At 38.8% G+C, this 13,738-nt stretch overlaps 1 protein-coding gene across 1 annotated transcript in view; it reads left to right on the forward strand.

Moving 5' to 3' along the window:
• Positions 1 to 11,451, forward strand: part of LOC117299944 (polypeptide N-acetylgalactosaminyltransferase 11-like) — a 40,798-nt gene extending 29,347 nt beyond the window's left edge. The window contains exons 6-11 of the mRNA XM_033783560.1: positions 2,846 to 2,963; positions 3,494 to 3,646; positions 3,920 to 4,138; positions 5,052 to 5,156; positions 9,188 to 9,331; positions 10,001 to 11,451. Coding sequence (XP_033639451.1) covers positions 2,846 to 2,963; positions 3,494 to 3,646; positions 3,920 to 4,138; positions 5,052 to 5,156; positions 9,188 to 9,331; positions 10,001 to 10,120 — 859 coding nt within the window. The 3' untranslated portion in view covers positions 10,121 to 11,451. The remainder of the gene's footprint in view (positions 1 to 2,845; positions 2,964 to 3,493; positions 3,647 to 3,919; positions 4,139 to 5,051; positions 5,157 to 9,187; positions 9,332 to 10,000) is intronic.
• Positions 11,452 to 13,738: the final 2,287 nt, after the last annotated feature.

Raw genomic sequence — 13,738 nt, forward strand, 5'->3', positions numbered from 1 at the left:
TTGGAACATTTGCCCCTGTGTGCTCCTTCATATGTTTGTTGCGCGTTGGAACATTCGCCCCTATGTGGTCATGCATATATATGTTTGTTGCGTGTTGGAACATTTGCCCCTGTGTGGTCCTTCATATAATTGTTGCGCGTTGGAACGTTTGCCCCTGTGTGGTCCTTCATATGTTTGTTGCAGGTTGGAACGTTTGCCCCTGTGTGGTCCTTCATATGTTTGTTGCAGGTTGGAACGTTTGCCCCTGTGTGCTCCTTCATATGTTTGTTGCAGGTTGGAACGTTTGCCCCTGTGTGCTCCTTCATATGTTTGTTGCGCGTTGGAACATTCGCCCCTATGTGGTCATGCATATATATATGTTTGTTGCGTGTTGGAACATTTGCCCCTGTGTGCTCCTTCATATGTTTGTTGCGTGTTGGAACGTTTGCCCCTGTGTGGTCCTTCATATGTTTGTTGCAGGTTGGAATGTTTGCCGCTGTGTGCTCCTTCATATGTTTGTTGCATGTTGGAATGTTTGCCCCTGTGTGGTCCTTCATATGTGGTTGCGCGTTGGAACATTTGCCCCTGTGTGCTCCTTCATATGTTTGTTGCGTGTTGGAACGTTTGGCCCTGTGTGCTCCTTCATATGTTTGTTGCGTGTTGGAACGTTTGCCCCTGTGTGGTCCTTCATATGTTTGTTGCAGGTTGGAACGTTTGCCCCTGTGTGCTCCTTCATATGTTTGTTGCGTGTTGGAACGTTTGGCCCTGTGTGCTCCTTCATATGTTTGTTGCAGGTTGGAACATTCGCCCCTATGTGGTCATGCATATATATGTTTGTTGCGTGTTGGAATGTTTGCCCCTGTGTGCTCCTTCATATGTTTGTTGCGCGTTGGAACATTTGCCCCTGTGTGCTCCTTCACATGTTTAATGCAGGTTGGAACGTTTGCCCCTGTGTGCTCCTTCATATGTTTGTTGCGTGTTGGAACATTTGCCCCTGTGTGCTCCTTCATATGTTTGTTGCGCGTTGGAACATTTGCCCCTGTGTGCTCCTTCACATGTTTAATGCAGGTTGGAATGTTTGCCCCTGTGTGCTCCTTCATATGTTTGTTGTGCGTTGGAACGTTTGGCCCTGTGTGCTCCTTCATATGTTTGTTACAGGTTGGAACGTTTGGCGCTGTGTGCTCCTTCATATGTGGTTACGCTTTGGAACGTTTGGCCCTGTGTGGTCCTTCATACGTTTGTTGCGTGTTGGAACATTTGCCCCTGTGTGCTCCTTCATATGTTTGTTGCGCGTTGGAACGTTTGGCCCTGTGTGGTCCTTCATATGTTTGTTGCGCGTTGGAACATTTGCCCCTGTGTGCTCCTTCACATGTTTAATGCAGGTTGGAATGTTTGCCCCTGTGTGCTCCTTCATATGTTTGTTGTGCGTTGGAACGTTTGGCCCTGTGTGCTCCTTCATATGTTAGTTGCAGGTTGGAACGTTTGGCCCTGTGTGCTCCTTCATATGTGGTTGCGCTTTGGAACGTTTGGCCCTGTGTGCTCCTTCATATGTTTGTTGCAGGTTGGAACGTTTGCCCCTGTGTGGTCCTTCATATGTTTGTTGCGTGTTGGAACGTTTGGCCCTGTGTGCTCCTTCATATGTTTGTTGCGTGTTGGAACGTTTGCCCCGTGTTGGAACGTTTGCCCCTGTGTGGTCCTTCATATGTTTGTTGCAGGTTGGAATGTTTGCCGCTGTGTGCGCCTTCATATGTTTGTTGCGTGTTGGAATGTTTGCCCCTGTGTGGTCCTTCATATGTGGTTGCGCGTTGGAACATTTGCCCCTGTGTGCTCCTTCATATGTTTGTTGCGTGTTGGAACGTTTGGCCCTGTGTGCTCCTTCATATGTTTGTTGCGTGTTGGAACATTCGCCCCTGTGTGCTCCTTCATATGTTTGTTGCGCGTTGGAACGTTTGGCCCTGTGTGGTCCTTCATATGTTTGTTGCGCGTTGGAACGTTTGGCCCTGTGTGCTCCTTCATATGTTTGTTGCAGGTTGGAACGTTTGGCCCTGTGTGCTCCTTCATATGTGGTTGCACTTTGGAACGTTTTGCCCTGTGTGGTCCTTCATATGTTTGTTGCGTGTTGGAACATTTGCCCCTGTGTGCTCCTTCATATGTTTGTTGCGTGTTGGAACATTTGGCAGCAACAATCCTAGTCCCTAAAACCCTTAAACAGCCAATAAAGGGTGATCTCAAATATATAGATCTTACAGTTTTCCAACAGCTGCAGTCCATCCAGGAAACATAAAAAATGTAACGAGTCTCTAACCTCATGTTTAACATGGTAAAAATGGGTTTTTCTCCAGAACGCTCTAAGCCAAATTTCTGAAAAATGTGGGGTCAAACAAACCCGCGCGACAAAGGAATCGTGACGTCAGTGGCGGCTATTTGGTGTGGAAATGCCAAAGCTGGAGAACTGTTCAAAACCAATAGGGGAAATTCGTCACTGGCGTCGAGGGTCATTATAATAGATAAGCCGTTTTTGACTCTCGGCTGAAAAAGCTGCGCGGACGGGTGCATTTTTGACTTGAGTTATTTATTACTAAATGCAAATTTTGAAAGTAAAATGGTTATTAACCGGTATCTGCGATGTCTATTTGGCCATAAAAAGGTAATAGTTGACATATTGAGATCATCCTTTATTGGCTCTTTAGAGTAATGTTTTAGTGGGCTGGTTTTAATTACCCTCTTGATTGTATAAATGTACGATAGTTTTTTTATTGTCTGTACTTTTGTGACTGTTTGTAATGAGTGTTTTTTGACTGGGAAAATACTGTTCATGCTTACATGATGACTAAATCTAATCAAATCTAACTTGAATTGTGTGCAGCTCACCTACAATGGCAGGAGGGTTGTTCGCCATAGATCGTTTGTACTTCCATCAACTTGGGGCATATGATGAAGGAATGGATGTATGGGGTGGAGAAAATCTAGAAATATCCTTTAGGGTAAGAGAATTAACTAATTTTCTATTCAGTGTGAAATACATATTAAATAAAAAATACGTTTGACATATAGTATTAAAAAGATTGATTGAATTTTTAATTTTGTGAAGCATTATTTCCGTCCTTAAACACAACCGATGACTAACCAGTAGTGCTGCCAGTTTATTTTACATATAAAGAATGAATGAAATCACAGACAAAGTATTGTAAATAATTGGAGGGGAATTTTACTTTGAAGAAAAACCCATGTGAACAAATCAGTAAACTTACATGTGCTTAAAAAAAGGGAACTTTCTAAAGTCTTTTATAACTACATTTGGATCTTTACCAGAAAAAAAAGTGAATAATGATCAGGCAATGAGGGTCAGTCATAATTAATAATTAGGATTGTAAGAATGAAGAGTTGTCAATTGATACATAACAACAATGGTTGTGCACTGTGGTAGATTACTGAGGTATCAGCTATTCTGAAACTGTTGATAAATTTATACATCTATACAGATTATTTACTTGTTTTTCTTTATGTTCTACAGATCTGGCAGTGTGGAGGTTCGCTAGAGATTGTGCCATGTTCAAGAGTTGGTCATGTTTTTAGAAAACGGCGTCCTTATGGTTCTCCGTCAGGCAAAGATACTACATTACGTAATGCACTAAGAGTAGCACATGTCTGGATGGATGAATATAAGGTATTTTTTCATGGTTTTGTAACTTGCATGTTATACTGTTCTTTGATAATGGAACATGACTCAAAAAAAAAAAATTGTTTACAGTGCTAAAGTTGAAACACAAAACAAGGATAGGCCTATGTAAGAGAAAACAAATTATTATTGAAAATGTTAAGTTGAACATCAGAGTCTGAAATCAAGTATTATTTATAAAACATGTATGCCATATTCATAAACAGCAAATCTATTTGATGTAATTCCTTAATTTGATATGTATATGTGTTTTCTACACAGGAGTACTTTTTTCAGACAAATAAAGCAGCACGTGACAAGGAATATGGGGATGTGTCTGACAGGGTCTCTTTGAGAAAGAAATTAGAGTGTAAATCTTTCAAGTGGTATTTAGAGAATGTTTATCCAGAGTTACGATTGCCTAACGACACCAGCAGTCTAGGAGTTAATAGTGCTTGGCGTACACACAAGAGACCACCACTGGCAATACGCAAAGGACTGGTAGGTTGAAATATCTGTAGTACAGTGTACCATATGTACCCAGGAGACAAGTGATTGTGACAAATTGTTCTTTAAACTCTTTATTCTGCTTCCAAAATCAATTGTTTGTAATATTAATTTTGGTTTTACCCATATACACCGATGTGTGTAGCACTGTATACTCATCACTGTTTGAAGTGTTGTTTGAATCTTTGCTAACAAGGGAGAACTTTAATTTGTTGCTTTTACCCTGACTGTCACAGGAAAAAATTGTAAGTCAAAACTCCTGGTTCATCCAAATACATCGTCCATCATTTGAATGTTTATGAGTGCAATGGTGCGAATATGTTCATGAGTTGAAAGATGGATTGAATGGAACATTCCATCTTTCAACGAATGAACATATTTGCACCATTGCACGAATGAAAAACATTCATTATTTGTTTTATATAACATCCAAGTAGATCTTTGTCATTTTGATTGGAAGATACAACTTTCAAAACAAACAAAGCGTAGGCCTACAATTTATAATTGTGAAATTACACTCGTTTCTTTTGGGTCGGCCTATTTGACAATGTGCGTTCTGTACAGCTATTTTGAGACACGCAGAAGCCGAATGCTAGTAATGTGCCTTGCAGTAACACTGCTGCGTTACCAAAGACATGCGCACACGCGGTGATGTTTTTACTCAGCGTGCAATAGTACGCTGTGTGAGGCAGCGTGCAACAGTACTTTTATTTGCCAAAACGTGACGGGCAAACCTCCAATCAAATGGCAAGGATCTGCCTGGGTGTTAAATAAATACCATTATCTTATTATACGCATGATAAATGTTGAGGTAGGATTCCCTGCTTTCTAACTGGGGTAAAGTTTCTTTGGGGAGTTGGGTCTTTATTTGTTCATTCTCATGATGTTTTCTTTGGATGGATTGCAGATTCACCATATCTCAACAGCATTGTGTATGGTAGCTCAAACCTCAGCCATGCAGAAAGGAAGTAAGCTCGTATTGCAAAAATGTAACAGAAGAGATAAAAACCAGGTAAGTCTATTAGTGAATTAAAACTATTGAGTTTTAAAAAAGTGACACAAGTTGAACACCACTCAATCGTATTACTGAATGTATGGTAAACTAGTTGCTTGCTGGAAGAGTGAAATTATTTCTTAACTTCTTCTTTTTAAAATGAAATACACCATACTCTGAGAAAAGTTGATACACAAGTTTGTTTGACTGTATATGTGTCTACTAAAGAATACGTCATGGAAAAATAGCTAAATTAGCAATCAGTTCAACTGCGATTAATACAATACATCTGCTGTTATGCTAATTACGGGAAAGAAACTGACAAAATTTTACAAGAACTGTGTAAGAATGTGATATTTTGGTTTACTGATGTGTAAATTTGAAGTTTTTTCAAAATTGCCTCGGTGCACGGTGAAACTTTTTATGATTGCCATTGAAATTTCCAAAATAACCTTGGTGCCCTGAATTTAAAATAAGTTGAAGCGAACTGCCTCATTTTAGCTGAAGTATCAGGGCTGTACATAAATAATGTACATGTACTACTTTCTGGTGATTGAGTGATTGTTCGTGCTAAATTTTACCCTAAAAAATGGATTTATCAAAGATGGACCTACATGTAGCTCAAATTATCCACAGAGACTACAAAGAAATGAAACTACAAAAAAAAACAATTCTCAGAGAGTTTGGTTATGGACTGGTCACATGTGGGGGGGGGGGGTTCCTTTTGGTTGATAAGTATTTTGCACAGCTGCAGGTAACTCTATTTCCTGGCTGTGGCTGCTGAATGCACCACAGCACCTTGTAAACCCTTATAATGTGCTTTATAATTGGGTCTCAGAATTCATCACTTCATGAACATATCTTCCTGTATAAATGTATATAAGCGCCTTGAGTACCTTGTTTGGTAGATCTGTCCGTTATAACACTTTGATATTATTACTGAAAAGCAACCTCTAGCATTTAATGTCTCTTACTCTGTATTGAAGCCTGCAAAAAAAACAAGACAACAAAGACTTACAGTCAATTCATTATGAAGCCTTGGGAGAACTAAAAAACTTCAATATAAAACTTAACAAATGTTTAAAAAAGTAGAAGCAATTCCTTTCATTATGATAAGTGTTCTTAAAGGCAGTGGACGCTATTAGTAATTACTCAAAATAATTATTAGCACAAAACCTTACTTGGTAACGAGTAATGGGAGCTGTTGATAGTATACAAATATTGACTGCTTCGAGTGCTATGGTTAAAACTATGACTCCCGAGGTGATCCCCGGAGCGTTCGATTTTCCCAAAGCGAAGCTACGGGGATCACCGAGGGAGTCATCGTTTTAACCATTGCACGAGTAAAAGCAGTCAATATTTGTTTTATAACACCCCAAACATTTCTTAATACTGTACTATTATTATTAAGTTACAGACCTGAATGCTACAATCCACGGTCGACGCGAATACAGACTGAAAAAACTTTTACTGTGCTGCATGTAGTGTCGTGCAATCCGAAATGGTTACAGACTATTAATTTATCATCCTCGTACACGCAAGGGACGTCTGGGTAATGCACGCCGTGTGCTAGTCTTCGGACTAGCGCACGGCAAACCGACGCACTATCACACGGCCGTCGTCTAGCAAAACTAAGACATGTCATGTGACGCGCTCTAAACCAATGAGCGGGGAGAATACTTGTAACGGGTGTTATAATATAAAATATTGTGAGAAATGGTTCCCTCTGAAGTAACGTAGTAACGAGAAAGAAATAATTTTCCATGAATTTGATTTCATAACCTCAGAATTAGATTTTGAGGTCTCGAAATCAAGCATCTGGAGCACACAACTTCTTGTGACAAGGGTGTTTTTTCTTTCATTGTTCTCTCGCAACTTCAACGATTAAATGAGTTCAAATTTTAACAGGTTTGTTGTTGTATGCCTATTGTGAGAAGACTGGTCTTTTACAATTACCAGTAGTGTACAGTGTCTTTAATCATCAAAGTGACCCCTGTATTTGTTGATGTGCAAGCAGGAAATGGGATATGGCAAGCCTGACTTAGTTATCATGTTTCGTCTGGATGCGATAATTACATCCAGACTACAACTGGTTTTAAACAGAAGGGTTAATATCGGCCAAGCACATTTTTATTCCCATTCATAAATACCTTTTCGGTTAAAAAAAACATCAAAACTTTTGGGTCCAAAAGTATAAAAAAAAAATCAAAATTTTTATTTGTTCAATGATTTCTTTCAACACAACACCCCTCCAGCTATGAATGGTAAGGCCCTCGGGTAAACAACTCCTTATAAGGAGATTTCCGAGCGCGTCGCGCGTATCGCGTGATGTGGCACAACTGCTCCAGCCGTTGCTCTCGACCAATAGGAATTAATAAACTGTCTCGCGTGTAAGCTTGGGCGATATCACAATATTATCGAATATCGTGATACTAATTTGGAAACGATTTCGCTATCTGAACGATTTGGTTTTAATCGAAATATCGCGATATCGCGATATCGCGATGTATTTCCTAGCTGAGACATCTTGTACCCCATAGATTTGGAGTAAAACCAGAAGAATAGGTCATATAAGAACACCTCTCTTATGCTATGACTGTCTCTTCTACAACTTTCACTGGGAGTTTAAAGACTGATGATGTCAAATTTAATTAATCGCGATTATATCGAATATCGCGATATATTGTCGGCGATATATCATGAATCAAATAAATCGATATCGCCCAAGCTTACTCGCGTGTCACGCCCATGTTTGAACACTTCTGGCTGTGGTTATATCATCCGTTTTAACACCCCAACGTGATGTCCTCTCAACCAATCAAAATGGAGAAACTGTCAGGGGTATTTATGAATGTAGGACACGCAAGCTGTATCACACAGGCTTTGGATTGCAAATGATTGGTGGATTGGCTTTGTCACGCCCCGAGTCTTCCTCCGACCTCGGCAGCCATGATCTTCGGTAGTTGTAAAGAATTGAATGGCACAGGAAACAAGATTATATTTACAAGAAAATATACAGATTTATTTACAATTTACATTAAGTGTATCTTCACAAAAATAATAAAATAAACATTGTCCTATCAGTGGCTTTTAACAGTGGTTGCCAGTTATTACAATTCTTCTTCATTCTCTCTGTGTCCCTCTTTCGGTTTCTAGCCATTACGTCTTCGGAGTCTTCTTTAAGTTCAGATTATAGTCTTCAGGCACTGGGTCGTACTCTGCCCGGCCTTTTGTTAGCCCTCAGCTAAGCACATCAACTTCAAGTATGGCGTTTTAACCCTTGTGGGAAAAAACCCTGCAATAAGCAAATAAACCCAAATCTATATTTATACAACTTAAAGTAAAATAACACATAATAAACTTATAATCAATGTTTTCTTCACGGTAGTTCGACAATGCACTCCAAATCTTTAACACATAAATTCAAATCAATGCTATATACAAAGCTTTCTTTCCACGACTTCCTCGTACAATTAACTTAAAGTAAATCACGGTTCTATTGAGAGGTGGTTCCACAATTAAATACAGCAAAACTGAATGTTATTAATACAATCTTCTTAAAAACTGAATGTTATTAATACAATCTTCTTGAAATAAACAACATTATTTAAAAGCTACTTACAGGTCGATTTGTCGATCCTGGTTTATACAGTGGCGGGTCTCTTCAATTAAATTTCGGTGTGTCTCAGACGTCAGATAAAACTGCTTTTGCATTACAGGTACAATTCATTATTCAACTATTGAAATCTGGTAGAGGTTTTATTCAGGTTTCTATTCTATAGCAGTTAGATTCTATAAAAAATACTTCTATAGATGGCTCTATAAAGTTCTATAGAGCTCTATAAGTCATTCTATAGAATCTATAAAACATTGATCAGTTGTCAAAATTACACCCAGTCAAAGGATATTGTTTACAATATAGAATTTTTGAACGCATGTCATACATTGTTAGTTCTGCAAAGTATAATTGTTATCACTTGTGACACATGTCATGTTCAGAATATGATTGCGAGTTTAGAAGCTTTTTTTCTTTTGTTGATTTAACACAGCTATGGTATGAGAGTCAAACTAATGAGCTGCGCCTTGCTGATTCTTTATGTCTTGATATGCCTGAGAGTAATAGTGCTGCATTACCAAGATTGATGAAATGTCATGGATCAGGAGGCTCACAAACATGGAAATTGCAAAACCAGGTCAGTTTGCTACTCCTTCATTTACATAGGTCATTTCAATATTCATCTCTACTACATGTAAACCAGGTCAATTATGTTTTAAAAGATGTTAAATATGCATCAGGGATAGAGAATATTCATTTTCGGTTTTACCCATATACACCGATGTGTGTTAGTACTGAATACCTGGTACTTTCCTTGAGTTCTGTGAAAAAAATCACAGGAATATTACTGGGGTGGGACTCAAGCCCACGATCTTTGCAATTCTAGAGCAGTGTCATAACAACTAGACTACCGAGATTGCCCGGTAGCTAGAAGCAGTTCATAAAAAGATAAACTAGTGGCCCCTGTTGGCTCTTCTTATATTATGTACATTGTATTCATGCTGTGCATGGTGGCACTGATGACACATGGGTTAATATTGTTTGCGACCGGCGATGTGAGCTCGTTAATAATGCCAGGGACTCGGCTCCAGGTGGGTGTTATTTTCGGTTAATGTAGGTTGGATCTTTGTGCCTGTATGCTCGGACTGAGACCGCTTATGTTTTTTATTGAACTAATGGAACCGGCTACGACTCAGAACCAAGTCTTTTTTGAGAACCGGAACCGAGTCTGAAATTTCTGGAACTGCCCAAGCTTATTCCTAATGTGTTGATTTAACATTTCATATTCTAAACTTGATTTTGGCAGATGCTTTACCACCCCAGCACAGGACAATGTCTGGTCAATAAGTATGACATGCATGTCATCTATGCAGCTCTTCATATATGCAATGATGCAGAAGACCAGAAGTGGATACTACAGACATGACAAACACAATTCCATTCCAATCACACTGGAGGAACACAACATGCCTTATGATATTACTTTATTCAGTTGCTACTGGTGTGTTGTTATGCTGTACACCAAAAGCACAAGTTACATGAAGGTGGTTCACATTGCAGTACAACCCCATTTTATAACTGACAGTGGAACAAGAAAACAATTTGTATAATAATAGTAAAAACTAGTTTTATATAGTGCGTTTCACACCCGAAAGGCATCACAAAGCACTTCCAACATTATTACCCGTGGTCACTGGGTCATTTAATTTTTTCATTAAACCATCTCATTTCCCTGAGGGGTATACAGCCTCTGCTGCCAAATGTGTAGCGCTAATCAATCACAAGAACCATCTCTGCCCTCGCAGGTACCCATTTACCCTTGGGTGGAGAAAAGCTTATGGTTGTTAGTGTCTTGCTCAGGGACATGACCGGGATTCCAAGCCAGACTCTGCTGATCAGAAACACCAGAGCTTGAGTTCGGTGCTCTTACTCGCTCGGCCACGACATCCTAAGTGTCATGAAGACCTTCTCAAATTGTTAAAATGCTGTATAAATTGCAGAACTGAAATCATTGTTGAAATGTAGCTTTTTTTGATAGTTATTTTGTTCTTTTTATTTGTACACATACTGTAACATGTACATATTTGGTTTTAGTCCTTAAATGGATGTGTATTAAGCAATGTGTATTCAGTACTTTCCCGATTTTTTGTGGGGATAAAAATACAGACATGTAGCTTGGGATGAAGTTTTTATAAACATGTACTCAGAATGCTTTTGTCAACACAGCACATTTCCATTGACTAAGCTAAGACCGTCCAGTTAGTTATCATGGTTACTTACGGCTATATAGCCGGCATAACTGACTTATCTTAGACTACTGACTTAGACCATTTAATAGACTGATTGCGCTGCCAATGTTTACATGTGATCACGTGACCTATAGTTGGTATAGTAAAATACAGCTACACAGTTGAGACATGGGAAGACTCGTACGGATTTAACTAAGAACGGAGCCCTTTTATAAAGTTGAATATTGTGACATTGATTTAAATCACACTTGCTGTTTGATGTTCCCAGTTTTCTACTACAAAAGAGGTTTCTTTTGAGAGTATGGCTAGACTACGTAAATTACTGAGGTTTGAGCGAGCTCATGTGCCGTAGATTTTGCGTTGTGCATGGCGTGAAGTTGGGCTGTGATGAGGGAGATCGCGAATTGTCCGACTCATAGCTGACGGCTACTCCTTCTAATCAAATAATTTGGGGGTGAAAATAAAGGGATTTGCAGCTTCTTAATGAGATTTTTATTGAAAATATTGGCAGCAAAATCATTACAATGAGGGCAATGTAAAACCACACTTTCCGTGCACAAACACATGACATCTTGTGAACATTCTCGTGGAATTTCCTATTTAAGTGGAACTGTGTTTACCCATTACTGGCATTGTTCAGCTAACAGTAAGGTCACATGTTACAAACTCTGGAATATTCTTCAGTGATTTTGAGCCAAAACTTGCAACAGTATTCATGTCTTTGTAATGCATGTTTACATGCAGTACGCTGTGTTTGTTTACATCTAATACCCACTATACACATGTAGGTCACGTGACGCAAGGAGCGCAATCTGTCTATCTGCCCATGGTCTATTAGTGTATGTCTGTTTCCAATTCACCTACGTCATCACCACAGTAAGTCTTGGTTGCGCCATGTGGGAGTTATTTTCCCAGTGTGTTCCTCTGAAAATTGCAAACGACACTATCATTACGATGTTTAGCTGTGTTTGCATTGGACTTTAAATGGTAAACTTATTGCAGCAAATTGTTAATTTACCGATATTAAAGGGTCTACATGTATGTACTTTTTCCTAACACAAAACATAATGTCCACAAATTTACATTAAACTTACACAGTTTGAAGATAATGATAGTAGAAAGCTTCCCTTGAAATTTTACTTACTGAGGTGCTGTAGTTTTTGAGAAATGAGTAAAATAAATAATTTTCGTCTCAGTATTAGCGTGTAAAATCGCATTCATAAATACCTCAGACAGTTTCGCTATTCCTATTGCGCATCACGTGGGTGTGTATAAACCTTTGTTTATGACCGGTAAAAAGTGTTGAAACATGGGCGTGACACGCGAGTTTGCACCTGTGCTTATAAGACAGTTTCTTCATTCCTATTGGTCGTGAGACGAAAATTATTTTGTGACTTATAACCTACAGAACCTCAGTTAGTAATATTTGATGGGAAGCTTTCCACTGTCATTATCTTCAAACCTGTAAGTTTAATGTAAGTCTGTGGACATTTGGAAAAGTACCCAAATCCTTAAATCCTTAATTTGGCTTGTTAACCATTCTGGTTTATCAAGAAAGCTCGTCTATAAAATGAATCATTCATGTACATTGGTCTGCCTAAACATGGTTGGCCTCTTGGTCTACTCGCATGTGAATGCTCAGCTTGAAGACGACATGAACAAGCATCTAGGAGCTATTGAACGTCTCCATGAGGGATTCGGACTACATAATACTCTGTGCATGGAGGTAGAAGTGTGAATTCCCTATTCCCTATTTTTATGATGGCCATTAGAAATTTCCTTCCGAGGTATTGGAAGTTGACAAACTAGTTCAGAGGCGAAGCCGAGGGAACTAGTATGTCAACTTCCAATACCGAGGGGAGCTCATATCGACTGGTCACCCGAAACAAACCATGTTATATTTGTTTTACTATACTGTACTTCATACATAGTCAGTTGTTTGGAGCAAGGGAAAATGGCGACAAATAAAATGCACCATGATAAATTTATTCATGTGTTGGATGTCGCTAGAGCGATGTTCATGCATGTGAAAAAAACACTCAGTACCACGATCTTCAAGTGCATGTACAAGTAGAATAGCGCCCGCGCTGACCGGTCGCACATGGTAATTGCGCATGACAAGTAGAATAGCGCTCGATCTGCTATTCTACTTGTCATGCGTGTTTACCATGTGCGTGAATACTCCCATGCTGTCTTGGTAAATAGCAAAAATAGCACCTGGCATGTGATGATGAATGGACCAGTAAGAATGGATATGTATGAGGTATAGTAGTAAAATATAGATGATTTGTCTTTGTCATGTTTATTAGTGGGATGATTTGAATTGTCAGAACCTTGGTTTTCATTGGCCCACTTTATTTTGATACACAGTATGTCAACTGGATAGTCAAATAATAAACACTCTTTGTTTTCTTGTTTAAAAGAAGACATGTAATGTAACATGTTACTCTGCTCTCCTGTAGTTGACTTCCTTGATTTAGTTTGAATAAATATTATAAACAAATCCCAAGTAACTGCTCATGAGAATGATTTCATGTTGTAATAATTCCCCCCTTGACAATCATGTACCATATAAAACATCTTTGTGAAGATATTTCCACATTTTATGTTTGGAGTTTAAGGGTGATTGTGTTCATACTAAAGTCACCTGGAAGTGGTATTTTTTCAAAATAAAGCTTTTGTCCCTAATATGTGTTTTGATGAGTGGAATGTGAATAAACAGTTAACTAAGGTTTTAAACAATCAGTTTTTTTTTTTGGTTTTTTTTTCTTTTCCGGCAATGCCGACCAGGTATA

This window comes from Asterias rubens, chromosome 15, assembly GCF_902459465.1.
Source record: "Asterias rubens chromosome 15, eAstRub1.3, whole genome shotgun sequence".
Lineage (NCBI taxonomy): Eukaryota > Metazoa > Echinodermata > Asteroidea > Forcipulatida > Asteriidae > Asterias > Asterias rubens.